This window comes from Patagioenas fasciata, chromosome 21, assembly GCF_037038585.1.
Source record: "Patagioenas fasciata isolate bPatFas1 chromosome 21, bPatFas1.hap1, whole genome shotgun sequence".
NCBI lineage: Eukaryota > Metazoa > Chordata > Aves > Columbiformes > Columbidae > Patagioenas > Patagioenas fasciata.
The window spans coordinates 2,128,120-2,141,453 of NC_092540.1; the positions used below are offsets into that span (position 1 = coordinate 2,128,120).

The window sequence follows — 13,334 nt, forward strand, 5'->3', positions numbered from 1 at the left end:
TTTGGTCTGGTTTAGCCTGGTTCCCGGTCTCTCTTCCCGGTAACAATCGCTGTCCCTCCTTCCCAACTCAGCTTATTTCAGCCAGGCTTCGAGGGCAGGAGGTGGGAAGCTCCTCTGGAGTTCAGAAGTAAGGCAAGGAGAGAAAGATCCTGCAGCCACTAAGCCAACGCATCAGCCTTGTTAAACCCCGGTAAAGCCAGGCTCAAGACCCTCAGATGTGAGTCAATAAAAACCAGCTACAGACTCTCAACTCCTCTTTTTGGGGGAATTTCAGCTCTATCTCCTGTTCTTCCTCTCCTGATGGCCCTTGGGGCACCACCCTTTGCTTACCCCATTTCCAGCAGCTGGGGGGACCCCGGGGGGGCCTTTTCTGCGCTGTTGCCCCCCGGCACAGCCAGTGCACACACATGGGGTGGGCTCTGTCACTGCAAACTGCTCTCAGCCGTTGCATCGTGTTGTCTCTGTTTCCAGATGCAGCTGCGTTCCAGGAACAAGGGAGGACCCTCATATAAACCAGGGCTTGTTGCTTAGGGATTATTATTATAGCTTAGGAGAAAAGAGACAGAGGTAGAAAAGAGGACCCATAAGGGGATGTCTGAGGTTTGGAGTAGCGGAGGTTTGGGTGAAAAAGGCCAAACCGGGGGTTACGGCTCAAGCGCAGGGTCTGTTTTGGGCTGTCGACCCCGTGCTTGTTGGCACTGACTGCGCTGCTGCGTCTCCATCAAGGCCGATATGTGAGCTGGGTGTGTACCCCGTGGCTCCGAAACGCTGCTCTAATAAAGAAATACATTTCCTCCCCAATCTGGGAGCTGTTGGGTGTTCCTTGCTTTTGGGAGGTGCTTTAAATGTGAGTGCCAGAGCCGTGGGCTGCGAGAGCAGCAGCTGCGGCGTGATGCTGAGCTCGGGGCTCCCTCCCGTCCTCCTGTTCCTCACAGGGCTGGAGCTGAGCTGCTCTCTGAGCGATGAAGAGAAGAAGATCATCCTGGATGGGCACAATAAATACCGCTCCCAGGTCTCTCCTCCTGCCATGGATATGCTCAAGATGGTGAGTGGCTTTTATTGCAGGGGAATATTACATGTTAGAGGGTGTTTGTGGTCGAAGCCTCAGTTTCAAGATGGACCGGGGTTTTCTTTAGGGGAGGCAGAGCAATGCTTGTGTAGGGCTGCAACGAGGTATCAACAGGGGAGTTCCTTCAATTGCCTCTAAAGAGATGAGTTTCCTTTCGCCTATGGAGTTGGTTTGGGTTGTTTCTGGAACCTCTGAACTGTGCTGTGATGCTCGGTGCTCCCGTGTGTGCCCGCTGGAGCTCCCGGGGATGGGGAGGAGAGCCAGGTGAGATGTGGCCATGGGCAGGTGAGATGTGGCCATGGGCAGGTGCCCTGGGCTGGAGCAGGAATCCTGCTCTGCAGGGTCACCTGGGCCACTTTATTTGCCTTTGCAGCTGAATGGGTGAATATCTAAGAAGGGAACATCAACCTCAAACATTCAGTCATTCAGTTATTTGTGCTTCCCATCCTGCTCCTGATCCCCACCACAGCCTGGGGGTGAGGGATCCCCCATTTCTCTTGGGGAAACTGAGTCGGGTCCCCACTGCTTTGCAGGGTTGCAGCAGCAGCCAGAACAAGCTCTTGAGCTGGTGCTGCTTTTTGTCTCATTTGGACCCTTGATTTGATTAAAATTTGGTTATTGTGGTTTATCTTGCACCACATGTGATTTTTCTCACTGTTTGCACTGCGCACAGAGATCTGTTTATCACAGGGAGCTGGAGATCTCCGCTCTTTCATTCTCAGAGTGCTGGGAGATCTCTCTGTCTGGCCCCACAAGTTGCCCAGGCTGCATTAAACCTTTGTGGGCTGATAAATGGGAAGAAAAAGCCACATTCAGGCATCGGAGGTCTGGCTGGTGACTCCAGACTCAAAGGGGACAGAAGCAGAACCCTGAGCACCGTGATCCCACGGACACCCCCAGAGCAAAGCACGGAAAACGGGGAGAAGAAGGGATTCGGAGCCAAAGTCTCGGGGAAACAGTCTCTCAAGGCCCTTAAGGCAGCGGCAATTCTGCTGAAGCTTTGGTTGCCATTCGTGGGCTTTGAGACGCTCCCCTCCTTTTATTTCTGCTTAAACACGAATGTTCAGCTTACAGCAGCCCTGTGGTTTCCCATGGAAGCGCCGGCCTCGCCTCCTCCGGCCGCTTTCGGGTTGTCCTGTGCTCCTGGCTCACCTGCTGCGGTGGCGCTGAGCCCGGCCCAGCTCCCCGCGGCTGTTTGGGACGCGGGGCTGGTTGCTGTGGAAATAGGTGGGCGGCGGGGGGGGGACACAGAGCCTAAAGTCATTTTGTAATGAGGCAAATCCTGCAGGTGCGGGTCTCTGTTTACGGAGCCAGAGGGAGAGGGACGAGCGCCCCCCGAATGGGGTTTGCAGCCGTCGCTCTCAGCCGGGCTCGTAGCCACGGGGGGAGGTCAAACAATGTCCTGTGCCCCCAGCCAGGGCCTGTCCCAACCCCTCAACACCCTGATGGTGACATGTCCTGCATCACGGCCGCGTTCTGTCCCCCCCCGCAACTCAGCCCCGGCTCCATCTGGGAAGGTCCCCCCGCTTGGGACCCATTGGTCGCTGGGCTGCCATCCAGCCCACTGCAAAGGATGGTCCAGACAGCTGCGGCGTGGGGTTCCCTGTGTCCCCCCCTGCAAGAAATCCTCCTCTCCTCCTCCTGCATTTCGGTGTGGCCGGTGGGCTCAGCTGGCGGTGGGGCCGCGCTGGAGGGGGCTCTTGGCAGCCGGTCGCGTCTCAGATCCACCAAACAGATGATGTTTCCCCGGAGCGTGTGCACACAGGGGCTGCGCAGCTCGGGGACGTGCGTCCCACTCTGCTCCCTTCCCCACCCTGGTCACAGAGGGATGTCCCCAGGTCCCTCCTGCATGACCCAGGGTGAGTTCCCTTACTTTCTCCATCTGACTTCATGGTTTATCCACACTGAGTTTGATAGGATGAGAGGAAATGGCCCCAAGTTGCACCAGGGGAGGTTGAGGTTGGATTTAGGAACAATTTCTTCCCCAAAGGGCTGTGGGGCATTGGAACAGGCTGCCCAGGGCAGCGCTGGAGTCACCATCCCTGGAGGGTTGGACACACGGACAGGAGGTTCTCAGGACATGGGGCAGTGCCGGGGTGGGGGAACGGGTGGACTCGATGGTCTTGAGGGTCTCTTCCATAATGATGGAGGGGTCTGCTCCATGATGATGATAGAGATGCTTCAGGCAAGGCTGAGGGTCGTGCTGATGCGCTGACCTTCTCCTGTTTAACTCATAAGCTCAGGTTTGGTTTGTGCTGGGACTGACCATGGCGCTCCCCTCTCCTGAGGTCTGCGTTGGGTAGGGACTTGAATTTTACTCCTGAATGGGGAAAGTGTGTCCATAGACCCCAGGAGTCCTTGGTACGTGTCCTTGCATACATAGAGAGCCCCGTGTCCCTCTCTGGGTGCTGACACCGAGCTCCTTTCAGAGCTGGGATGCGGAGCTGGAGGCCTTTGCTCAAGCCTACGCAGAGAAGTGCATCTGGGACCACAACAAGGAGAGGGGGCGGCGGGGGGAAAACCTCTTCGCCATGGCCCCAGTCCTGGACCTAGAGTTCGCCGTGGAAGACTGGAACGCGGAGAAGCAGTACTACAACTTGACAACTTCCACGTGTGTCCCCGGGCAGATGTGCGGCCACTACACGCAGGTACGGGATGGAGGGACAGAGCTGTTGGGAAAGGAGGCTTTGTGCTTTGTCCAGAGTCTTTGCAAAGGGATGAGGAACCAGGTGGGAATCAGTGATCCAGGGGGACCTGGGTACGGTGCCAGCCATGACCAGCCTTTTGGAGAAGACCTTTTTTAACCAACTCTGCAGCCCTTTGTTGGCTGCTCAGCAGACCTGGGTGCTGGATTGTTTTAGGCAGAGATTCAAGGCCTGAGTGGTTCTTCACAGCTTGGGTGGAGGAGCAGAGATGATGGTAAATATGAGGATGGAGGTGTGGATGGTTCCAGGACCAGAAATGGTGATGCTCGACCTGGATGGTCCATGCGGGAGGAAAGCTGTGGCTCTCAGATATATGGGAAGGTGGCCCAGATGGGCCCAGGGGTGGGATCCTGAGTGCCAAATGTGGGGTGTGTGACCTGGGCACTCACTACAAGATGAAGGGGACATCGGTGTGTCAAGGCCAGGGGACAGGTTGCCAACGGGCCATCTGCCTTCCCCCCGTCACCTCCACCCCTGCTCTTTGCCATAGGTGGTCTGGGCAAGCACGCACCAGATCGGCTGTGGGGCAAAGTTTTGCGAGAAGATCGAAGGAATCGACACGGAGGACATGTACCTGCTTGTCTGCAACTATTACCCGCCGTAAGTCTCGTCTCTGGTGCGTCTTGATGGGGTTTCTGTGCTGGAAATGCCCTTCCCTTGGTGCCTACAGCAGGGCAGGATCTGGCCTTGGTCAGAAATAACAGCAAAGTGATCCTGAGAAAGGGCCTCGTTATCTTGGGCTGGTCTCAGAGGAAGGAAGGGGTGTCTGGTGGTCCCTGCCTGTGATTGCAATGCTGAGGTCTGGTTCAGCTCCTGGCACAGACCCGGGGAGGGACCTTCCCCCCGAGACCTGCCCAAGGCTGACAGCCGAGGGTACAAACAGCAGCTCCCTGCTCTGTGCCTCATCCTTCCCCACCAGCCACAATGGTCGCCTGGGGTGGAGACGACCATTCGGACCAGCAGGAAGGGTTGGACATGGGAGGAGAGGTGGGCGTCCGCTTGCAAAGCCCCAGGACTGGCCTTGGGGACCCTTTGATCGGAGCTGGTGGGACCAACAAGAGTGTCCGATCACTGCAGAACTTTCTGGGGGTCTGGAGCAGAAGGGAGACCAAGTCACACATCCAAACCCCATCGACTGCTCCGTTCTGCGGGGCGGTGAAGGATCTGGTCCATGGAGCTGTGTCCCCGGGTCAGGCTGTTGAGTAAACGGCCCTGACAGTCTGTGGCAGGAGACCAAGACCTGTTTTTCACATTAATCCCGAGTTTTGCCTTGGCCGGGATACTCCCGTTGAATCAGAGCCCCTCTCTGGGACGGGTGTTCCCCCTCTCCTCACGCCGCCTCTTTCTTGGCCTCTTCTTCCAGGGGCAACATGAAAGGCCGAAAGCCCTACAGGGAAGGACCCTCGTGCTCGCAGTGTCCCGAGGGCAGAGCCTGTGTCGACTCCTTGTGCGGTAAGCGGTGCAAAACAACGCGTGTCCCTGGACAGGCTGGTGGGACCCAGACCCAGACCCAGACCCCTGGGGTGAGCTCCAAGCTCTGAACCCTCCTGGAGATATCAGGAAGCCCTTGGGCCAGCAGTTCCAGGGCTGGACCATGAGACATCAGGTGCCCCTAAGACAGGTCAGCTGCCTCAAGATGAGGATGGACAAGGTCCTCATGCCCCCTCAGCCAGTGATTTTTGGCCCTTGAGGGGCAAGAGGTTGTGTGAGGGAGATGAGGTGTCCCCAGATGGGGGATGCCCCACAGTGACCCGAGAGGACTCGGCTGCTGTTTCACCCCCCGCTGATTTCTGGTGGCCCCGCTCGGCACGGGGGACCCGCTGAGGACAGCGAGCCCAACCCTAACCCGCGGCACTTTTCATCTCTTACCAGAACCAATTGTAGAAGAGACCACTCCAGCCCCTGTGACAACAAAGGCAAGGCCATCCACCCCACCCACAGCCCAGCCAGAACCCACAGCCCAGCCAGAACCCACAGCCCAGCCAGAACCCACAGCCACAGCCCAGCCAGAACCCACAGTCACAGACAAACCAGAACCCACAGCCACAGCCCAGCCAGAACCCACAGTCACAGACAAACCAGAACCCACCACACCAGTGCCCACCACAGCCAAACCAGTGCCCACCACAGCCAAACCAGTGCCCACCACAACCAAACCAGTGCCCACCACAGCCAAACCAGTGCTCACCACAGCCAAACCAGTGCCCACCACAGCCAAACCAGTGCCCACCACAGCCAAACCAGTGCTCACCACACCAGTGCCCACCACAGCCAAACCAGTGCCCACCACAGCCAAACCAGTGCCCACCACAACCACACCAGTGCCCACCACAACCAAACCAGTGCCCTCCACAGCCAAACCAGAACCCACCACAGCCAAACCAGTGCCCACCACAACCACACCAGTGCCCACCACAACCAAACCAGTGCCCTCCACAGCCAAACCAGAACCCACCACAGCCAAACCAGAACCCACCACAGCCAAACCAGAACCCACCACACCAGTGCCCACCACAGCCAAACCAGAACCCACCACACCAGTACCCACCACAACCCAGCCACGGCCCGCAAGCACAGCCAAGCCACCACCCAAAACCACACTTCCAAGCACAACCACAGCCAAGCCATCAACCACAACCACGCTCCCCACCACAGCCAAGCCAAAACCCACCACACTAGCACCCATCACAACCACAGCCACGCCAAAACCTGCCACCGCGCTCCCGACAACAATCCCAGCCAAGCTAAAACCCACACCAGCGGCCACCACAGCCGTGGTCAAACCAAAACCCACCACGCCAGCACCCACTACCACTACTGCCAAGCCAAAGCCCACTGTGCTAACAACCACCACGCCAAAACCCACCACAACCACCACTACCACTAAGCCAACACCCACCACACCAAAAACCACCACAACTACTGCCAAGCCAACACCCACCACAACCACCACAACTACAGCCAAGCCAACACCAACCACACCAAAACCCACCTCAACAGCCAAGCCAGCACCAACCACACCAAACCCCACCACAACAGCCAAGCCAGCACCTACCACACCAAACCCCACCACAACAGCCAAGCCAGCACCTACCACACCAAAACCCACCACAACAGCCAAGCCAGCACCTACCACACCAAAACCCATCACAACATCAGCAAAACCAACACCCACCACACCAAAACCCACCACAACAGCCAAGCCAGCACCTACCACACCAAAACCCACCACAACATCAGCAAAACCAACACCCACCACACCAAAACCCACCTCAACAGCCAAGCCAGCACCCACCACACCAAAACCCACCACAACTACAGCCAAACCAACACCCACCACACCAAAACCCATCACAACAGCCAAGCCAGCACCCACCACACCAAAACCCACCACAACTACAGCCAAACCAACACCCACCACACCACCTACCACCAGTACAGCCAAGCCAACACCTGCTGCTACAACATCAGCAAAGCCAAAACCCACCACTACAACCCCAGCCCCTACCACAGCAGCAAAGACGCCACCAAAACTGACCACAACCACAAAGCCAGAACCCACCGAACCAGAAACACCAAATCCTACCGAGGCAACTGGGCTAACTCTTTCCTTTGAGCCTGCACTAGATCTGGATTATAAAGTATCTCCAGAGGCAGACACTGGAGAGCCTGTTAGCCCCTTAACCACAGAGGTTCCGGCATTATTAGACAGCACGGGCACAGCCTTCAGCCCCAAATCAGTCCCAGAAACAAACAGAGGTGTCAAAGAGGACTGGAAAGAGGGATCAGCCTTCTCCAGTCCACCTCCACCCCTCAGCCAAAGCGTTCCAGACATCAAGTTAGCTTTCAATAAAGCTGAGCTCATAACCCCCTCAAAGTCAGTGGTCTTCAGCCCTGAGGAGCCCACCTTCTTGCGCTTAACGTCATCTTCCAAAGAGAAAAAGGGGCAGAGCCCTTTCCAGACCTCCCTCTCAGGTAAGGTGACTGTGGAGCCTGTCCTGGCATGGACGCTCGATGTTCTGTGATCCCCAAGCAGCATGGAGAACGCTTGGGAGGAACCAGCGTCAGCCTGGTCCTCTGGATCCTCCTCTCGTTATGTGGCACCAGCCCTTGTCCTCCCTCTTTCCCTAACCCCGCAGGGCTGGTTGGTGTCTTGTCCGTGACGCGTGGGTTTGTTCCCAGCCTGCTCCCCCTAACCCACCAGTTGCATCCCACCTTGGCTGCCTCGCCATGTCCTGCTGCACGTCACTGACGGACCTGCATGAGTGGGAGTTTCTCTTCTGTCCAGATTTTCCCCTCTCATTCCATGTTCTCTTCTGCCAGCAGGTGCCTTGGATGCTGAAGAACCAGAGACAAACTCAGACCAGACAAGCGCGGACCAGCCCACAGCTGGAGCCCCTGGTACCTGCTTGGGGCTTTCACTCTTCCTCCTACCCAGCATCATCCTGGTGGGCCTTCTGCTTTGAACAGTCTTTCTCAGCTGTCCCTGCACCAGTCAGCAAGGCTTTCTTCAGCACTGGTTGTTCCACAACCCTGGTAGGCTTGGGAGACACCACAGACAATCCAGGTTGACGCGTTCTCTTCTTAATCTGCTCCAGCCCCAACGAGCCAAGGGCAGCTGGTGGTCCCATGAGAACCTGGTCCCCTTCCTGAGGAGACCCAAGGGCAGGAGGGTGTTTGCCGTGATGCTGGTGACCTTGGACGCTTCTCCTTTCTTCCCAGCCAGCCTGGGCTTCTGGTCCGTTTCCCATCTGGAAGCGATGAGCTGTCCCACCGGCCCGTGTGGCTGGCAGGCCCCGCCACACCGCGTCCCCGGGGGAAGCGCAATGACTTGGAAACCACGAGACGTGGTCACGGGTTTTGGTGTTTGTCGGTGGATGAGACGTGGTGGTTGGGTTTGGTGGTTGGGTTTGGCGTTTGTCAGGAGGAGTTTCCAACAAAAATGCTTTTTTCCTCTCCTGATGTGTCTGTTTGTCTCAATTTTGGAGGAATTTCACCTCTTTCTTTTTGATGGGCTCCCTTCTCCTCCTCACATCTCTGCAACTCTTCCCCCTCTCCTGCTCCCTGCCCCACGTCCCTGCTCCCCAGTTAAGCCATTGCCACAACTTCATTTTACGCGTGTGCCTGCAGCCGTGTGCAAGCACAGAAGAAAAACCTTCGGCTTTCTTCTGCATGGCTTCCTTCTTTGCGTAACTTAAGTGTATTTGAGTTAGATACAGATCCCAGTTGCCATATATTTTGCGTGTGGTGGAGCCTGGGCCAGGAGAAACAAGTCGTGGTGTGTGCTGGTACAATTTGAGCTCAACAGAGCCAAGTGGATGATGCTAGAGGGTACCGGTGGTTCCAGGGCTTGTTGCAGGACCACTTGTTGCCTGGGACACTGTGTGTTTTATTCCCCCGGGTCTTTTCTCCCTTCACCTGAGGATTCCCAGCCAGGTGTGTTAAATACGTGATGAGCTTTGCAGACCGGTGGAAAGAAGGCACAGTCCCTTCCCTGGTTGTTGCATCCTTTGGTTTCTTAAATAGAAGAGGTGGAGAATGACCAGAAGGCCAATTTCTGTGTCATCCCCCGTGATGCTGTGTCCTGTGCATCCCCAGAGCATGCACTGAATAAACCCTGTTGTAAAAGGCTGTTTGTGGGGCGTGCAGTGTCTCCCTGGGGGGGTCTGGCACCTGGGGGCTCCTTGTTATAGCTGTAAAATGCTCTTGATTATGTGTTTAGGTGGAATTGCTAAAAGCCAGTGTGGCTCCTGGGTCCTTTTTCTTTCCAAAAGCATCCAGGTGCCGGTTTCTGCAAGGTTGAAACTTCATGTTTTTAAGGTTGTGTAAAAGCAGCAGCAGGAGGAGATTGAGGATGACATGGGGAACATAAGCGCCCAGCTGGGTACAAAGCAAAAATGTGTCCCCACCAGGAATTTTTGGGCAAGGGAAGCAAGAGGACGTGAGCTCAGAGCAGCAAAAGAGATCAAAAATGGGGCTGGAGTGCTGCGGGTTCCCTGTTTGGAGCGGCCCAGCAGCTGCACACACACATCTTCTCATCTTTGCAGCAAAGGAAGGAGTTCAATGAAAGGGGATGGGGGTGCGTGTCCCCAGGCGCCGTGTCCCTGCAATCTTCTTGTCACCCAGCTCGGAGCAGCACATGGGGAAAGGGCTTTGCGATGCATACACTCGCAGCCCGGGCGCGACGCTGCGACCAGCCCTTTGCTTTTTGCTTTTCCCCATCGTTCTCGCCCCGCTTTGCTCTGCCTTTCCCTGAAATCCCGCGGCAGGAGCGGCAGCCCCAGCTCTTCTGCAGGAAAGCAGCTGCCCGCGGGGTCTTTTGAGGTCACGGTCATTGCCAGCCCTGCGGGACGGTGACCGGCAGATGGCGGCGGGAGGGACGGCGCAGAGAACCACGCGGCTCCCAGCTCGCCGCACGGAGCCCGGCGGGGAGCTCAGTGCTTTATTTAATCACAGATGTAGTTCAGAACCGGATTAAACGTAACCTGCTGCCCAGGTGCCGTGGTTTGCTGCACGCTCTCATTGCAGGTGGAGCTCCTGCTGCCGAGCTGCTTTTGGGGGGAAAACGTTCAGCTTTGGTTCAGAGACAGATGGCAGACGTACAGGCAGAGCGGCTGCTGTTCGCCGGTTTTAAGGGGCGAGGGTCCAGGCAGGGATGGAGCTGGGAGAGCATTGCAAGACCGTGACTGTTTTCCTATTTGGGTGAAGGAGACTGTAGCATTAATTCCCTAGAAAGGGTAAGAAGAGCAGAAAAGCATTTCCTCTCCCAGCAGAATCAGGGCATTTAGTCAGCACCAGATTCTTTGCAGTGCTGGATCCCCCACCTGCTGAGAGCAACAGTGCTGCTGATTAACAGCATTAGCAGAACCCATCAAAACCATTCTGGGATTTAAACGTTTTGTCATGATTTGGGGCTAGCTGTTCTTGTAAAAACTGTTGGGGTTTGTCTTCCTTAGGGTTTTGACTTCTGGGGTCACACAGTTGTGCGAGGACGTATTTACAGGGTTCCTTGCAACATAAAATTCAAAATGAGAAGGCAAATCCCCTTCTCTCTCCCCATTGCACCCCAGGACTGTGGGGCTGGGCCCTGCCAGAATGGGGGTTTGGGGGTTTGGTTTAATCCCAAATGAAGGAGTTTTAGGGAAGGGCAGGGGATGGTGTGGTGCACAGGGGAGGACACAAAACGTTCCAAGGAGACTCTCACAGCATTTTCACTCCACTTCGGGGGTTCACACAAAGGATGCTCTGGCATCAGGGTGACCCGGTGGGCAAGTCCACAGAGCAGAAAGGAGTCAAGAGCCTATTAAAGATGCTGCCAGGTCCTGGCAGCCCTGTAGCCACGTGTGGAAGGAGGAGGCATTTAATTGTGGTCAGCTGGGTTAAAAGAAGAGGATTTGTGGTGTTTATAAGGCCTGGCTGCTACATCAACCCCACCTGCGTGGTTCCTCCCCAGCCCTGGGGTTGTTTCCCCACAGGGACAGGGACGTGCCCGCTGCAAGAGGAGGTCACTTGGCTTTGGTTCCTGAGCTCCCCTGGATCCGGTGAGTTGGAAGGGTTGGGACAAGCACACGCACCTTCCCGGGGACCTGCGGTGGGGATGTGATGCTGGTAGGGCCTGCCAGCTGCAAAACATTCCCTCTGAGCATTTGGGTTGCAGGTACTCTCATCCTGCAGTGTCCCCGGGGTGCTGGTGGGGACCCACCTTTCTCCCTCTTGTTTTCTGGTTACTTTTTGCTGAAAGAAGGCACCTGCTTCTCCCTGAGGTTGAAGGCAGGGGTGGTATTGCTGCCAGAGCCTGGCTACCCTGCAGAGATGTGCTGTGGGGTCCTGGCCAGCGAGTTAGCTGAGTGTCCCCAAAATCCGTAGTTATAAGTTCAGACATCCTGCTAACCCTCCTCCTAGGCAGACACTGCCCTTCCTATATATATTAGAAGCATTCAAGACAGTAAATATTGCTTTGGCAGGTTTCTGAGCCCTGGTTGTGATTTATCAGAGACAAGACGATGGGTCGGCGGAGCGTGGTAGTGCCTGTAATCTCCTGTTGCTGGTATAAAGATGTTAATAGCGAGGACTGTGCGAGGCAGAGAGCAGCCCAGGCGCAGCCCTCGCGCTGACCGAGGGCGAGGGGGCAGGTTAGGGCTTCGGGGTGGGGTTTGGGCTGACCCAGGAAAGCAAAAGCAGGTGGTCTGAGCTGCTTGGCCAACCAGTGTGCCCCGCATCCTCATCGTGTGCCGGCTGTGGCTTCCCCTCAACGCTCAGGATTTGGGTCACAGGGAGAATTCGGTCAGTGACGCCCAGGAACACCCCTCTAAAGGCCCCAATTCACCAGCCAAGCTTGCTTCAAGGCAGTAAAAAGACACTGTTTAAAACAAAAAAAAAAGTTAAAACAAATTTATTTGCACAAGAGAATATCTCCAGTAATATTTTATTCATGGATTCCAGCTCACGCAGTTTCACTGCTCGAGATTCTCCGTGTTAACATCAGTGCAATGGAGGGGGACAGCGCTGATTCCACTCGGGGCACGCAGGATTAGTTCTTTTCTAGGGGATACCTCTTAAACACCAAGTGGATCCACCGCTCTGTTCCCATGCTTGTGGCGCTATTTTGGTACCTTCCAAGCAATTTGCGGGTAGGAGCCCTGCCCCTTCGCGAGCAGCTCGAGGATAATAATGCATCTCGGAGCACCAAGCTGTAGTTTTGCACAGCAAGTCGCCAGGGCTGCTGAAGAGCCAGATTTACGGGGAGAGGACTGCATTCCTTCACCACTAGACACGGCCGCATCCCCACCCACCAGCGGTCGCCCGGCCTGGGGAAGTCATGGCCCAGCTGCTCCCCATCCTAAAAAGAAGAGAAGCCTTGAATTGTTTCATTCTGGGGAGTCTCGCGGTCCACACAGTCAGGTCTGGGCCTCCCTGTGCATTGCTCCGGGTGAAATTTGGGGTCTCCAATTCCTTTCTGCAGCTCTGAGAAGGTGTCCCCTGCATGCCCCCCGATGTCTCAGATCTCATGCGTTTCCCTGGCAGTGACAATGGCCTGAGATGGCTTTGAAGAATCGACGCGGCCCTGATCATGCTACAGGTCCACTCGGTCTTGACCCTACTTTGGAATACAGCAGAGGGAAAGTCCCATCTGCTCCTACAAAAGAGAAGAAATAACGATTCCCTGTCCCTTGTCACTTCCCAGAGCTCTGAAGCGCTGCCTGCTCCTGTGGCTGTTGTCAGATCGTGGTGCCACCTGCCTGGGGAACCCAGAAGGATTAGGACTTGCCTTTGGCTCACGTCTCCTCCTTACCTGTCTCTGCTCTAGGACAGGGTGTTAGTCTGAATTGCTGGCTTATTCTGTGTGAATGCACAGGAGCCCTAATCTCCTCACCAGGGTTTGCCCAGAAGTGAGTTAGGTTGGTACTGATTATCAAATCACAAAGAACCACCCTCTAACTCTAAGCATGGGAGAGCTGGGAGCTTGTCCAAACCAGAATGTACTTCCTGATCAGGGGCCAAACAGCCACGTCTGACCAGCAACCAGGGCTTGGAGGGCACAGTCTGAGCTTCCTCTTGGA

The 13,334-nt window shown here is 55.9% G+C and overlaps 1 protein-coding gene across 4 annotated transcripts; it reads left to right on the plus strand.

The window, feature by feature from the left end:
* The first annotated feature begins 105 nt into the window (after positions 1 to 105).
* Positions 106 to 9,405, plus strand: PI16 (peptidase inhibitor 16). 4 transcript variants are annotated; one of them, XM_071817897.1, is made up of 7 exons: positions 106 to 217; positions 936 to 1,045; positions 3,499 to 3,717; positions 4,265 to 4,374; positions 5,138 to 5,226; positions 5,647 to 7,749; positions 8,098 to 9,405. In XM_071817897.1, the coding sequence occupies exons 2-7, from the start codon at positions 1,028 to 1,030 to the stop codon at positions 8,238 to 8,240; spliced, it is 2,682 nt and encodes an 893-aa protein (XP_071673998.1). In that variant the 5' UTR covers positions 106 to 217; positions 936 to 1,027; the 3' UTR covers positions 8,241 to 9,405. The 4 variants fall into 4 exon arrangements, with proteins under 4 accessions (XP_071673998.1, XP_065710801.1, XP_071673996.1 ...); XM_065854729.2 differs by lacking the exon at positions 106 to 217 and having other exon boundaries at positions 741 to 1,045; positions 5,647 to 5,707; positions 5,744 to 7,749; XM_071817895.1 differs by lacking the exon at positions 106 to 217 and having other exon boundaries at positions 794 to 1,045.
* The last annotated feature ends 3,929 nt before the right edge of the window (positions 9,406 to 13,334 follow it).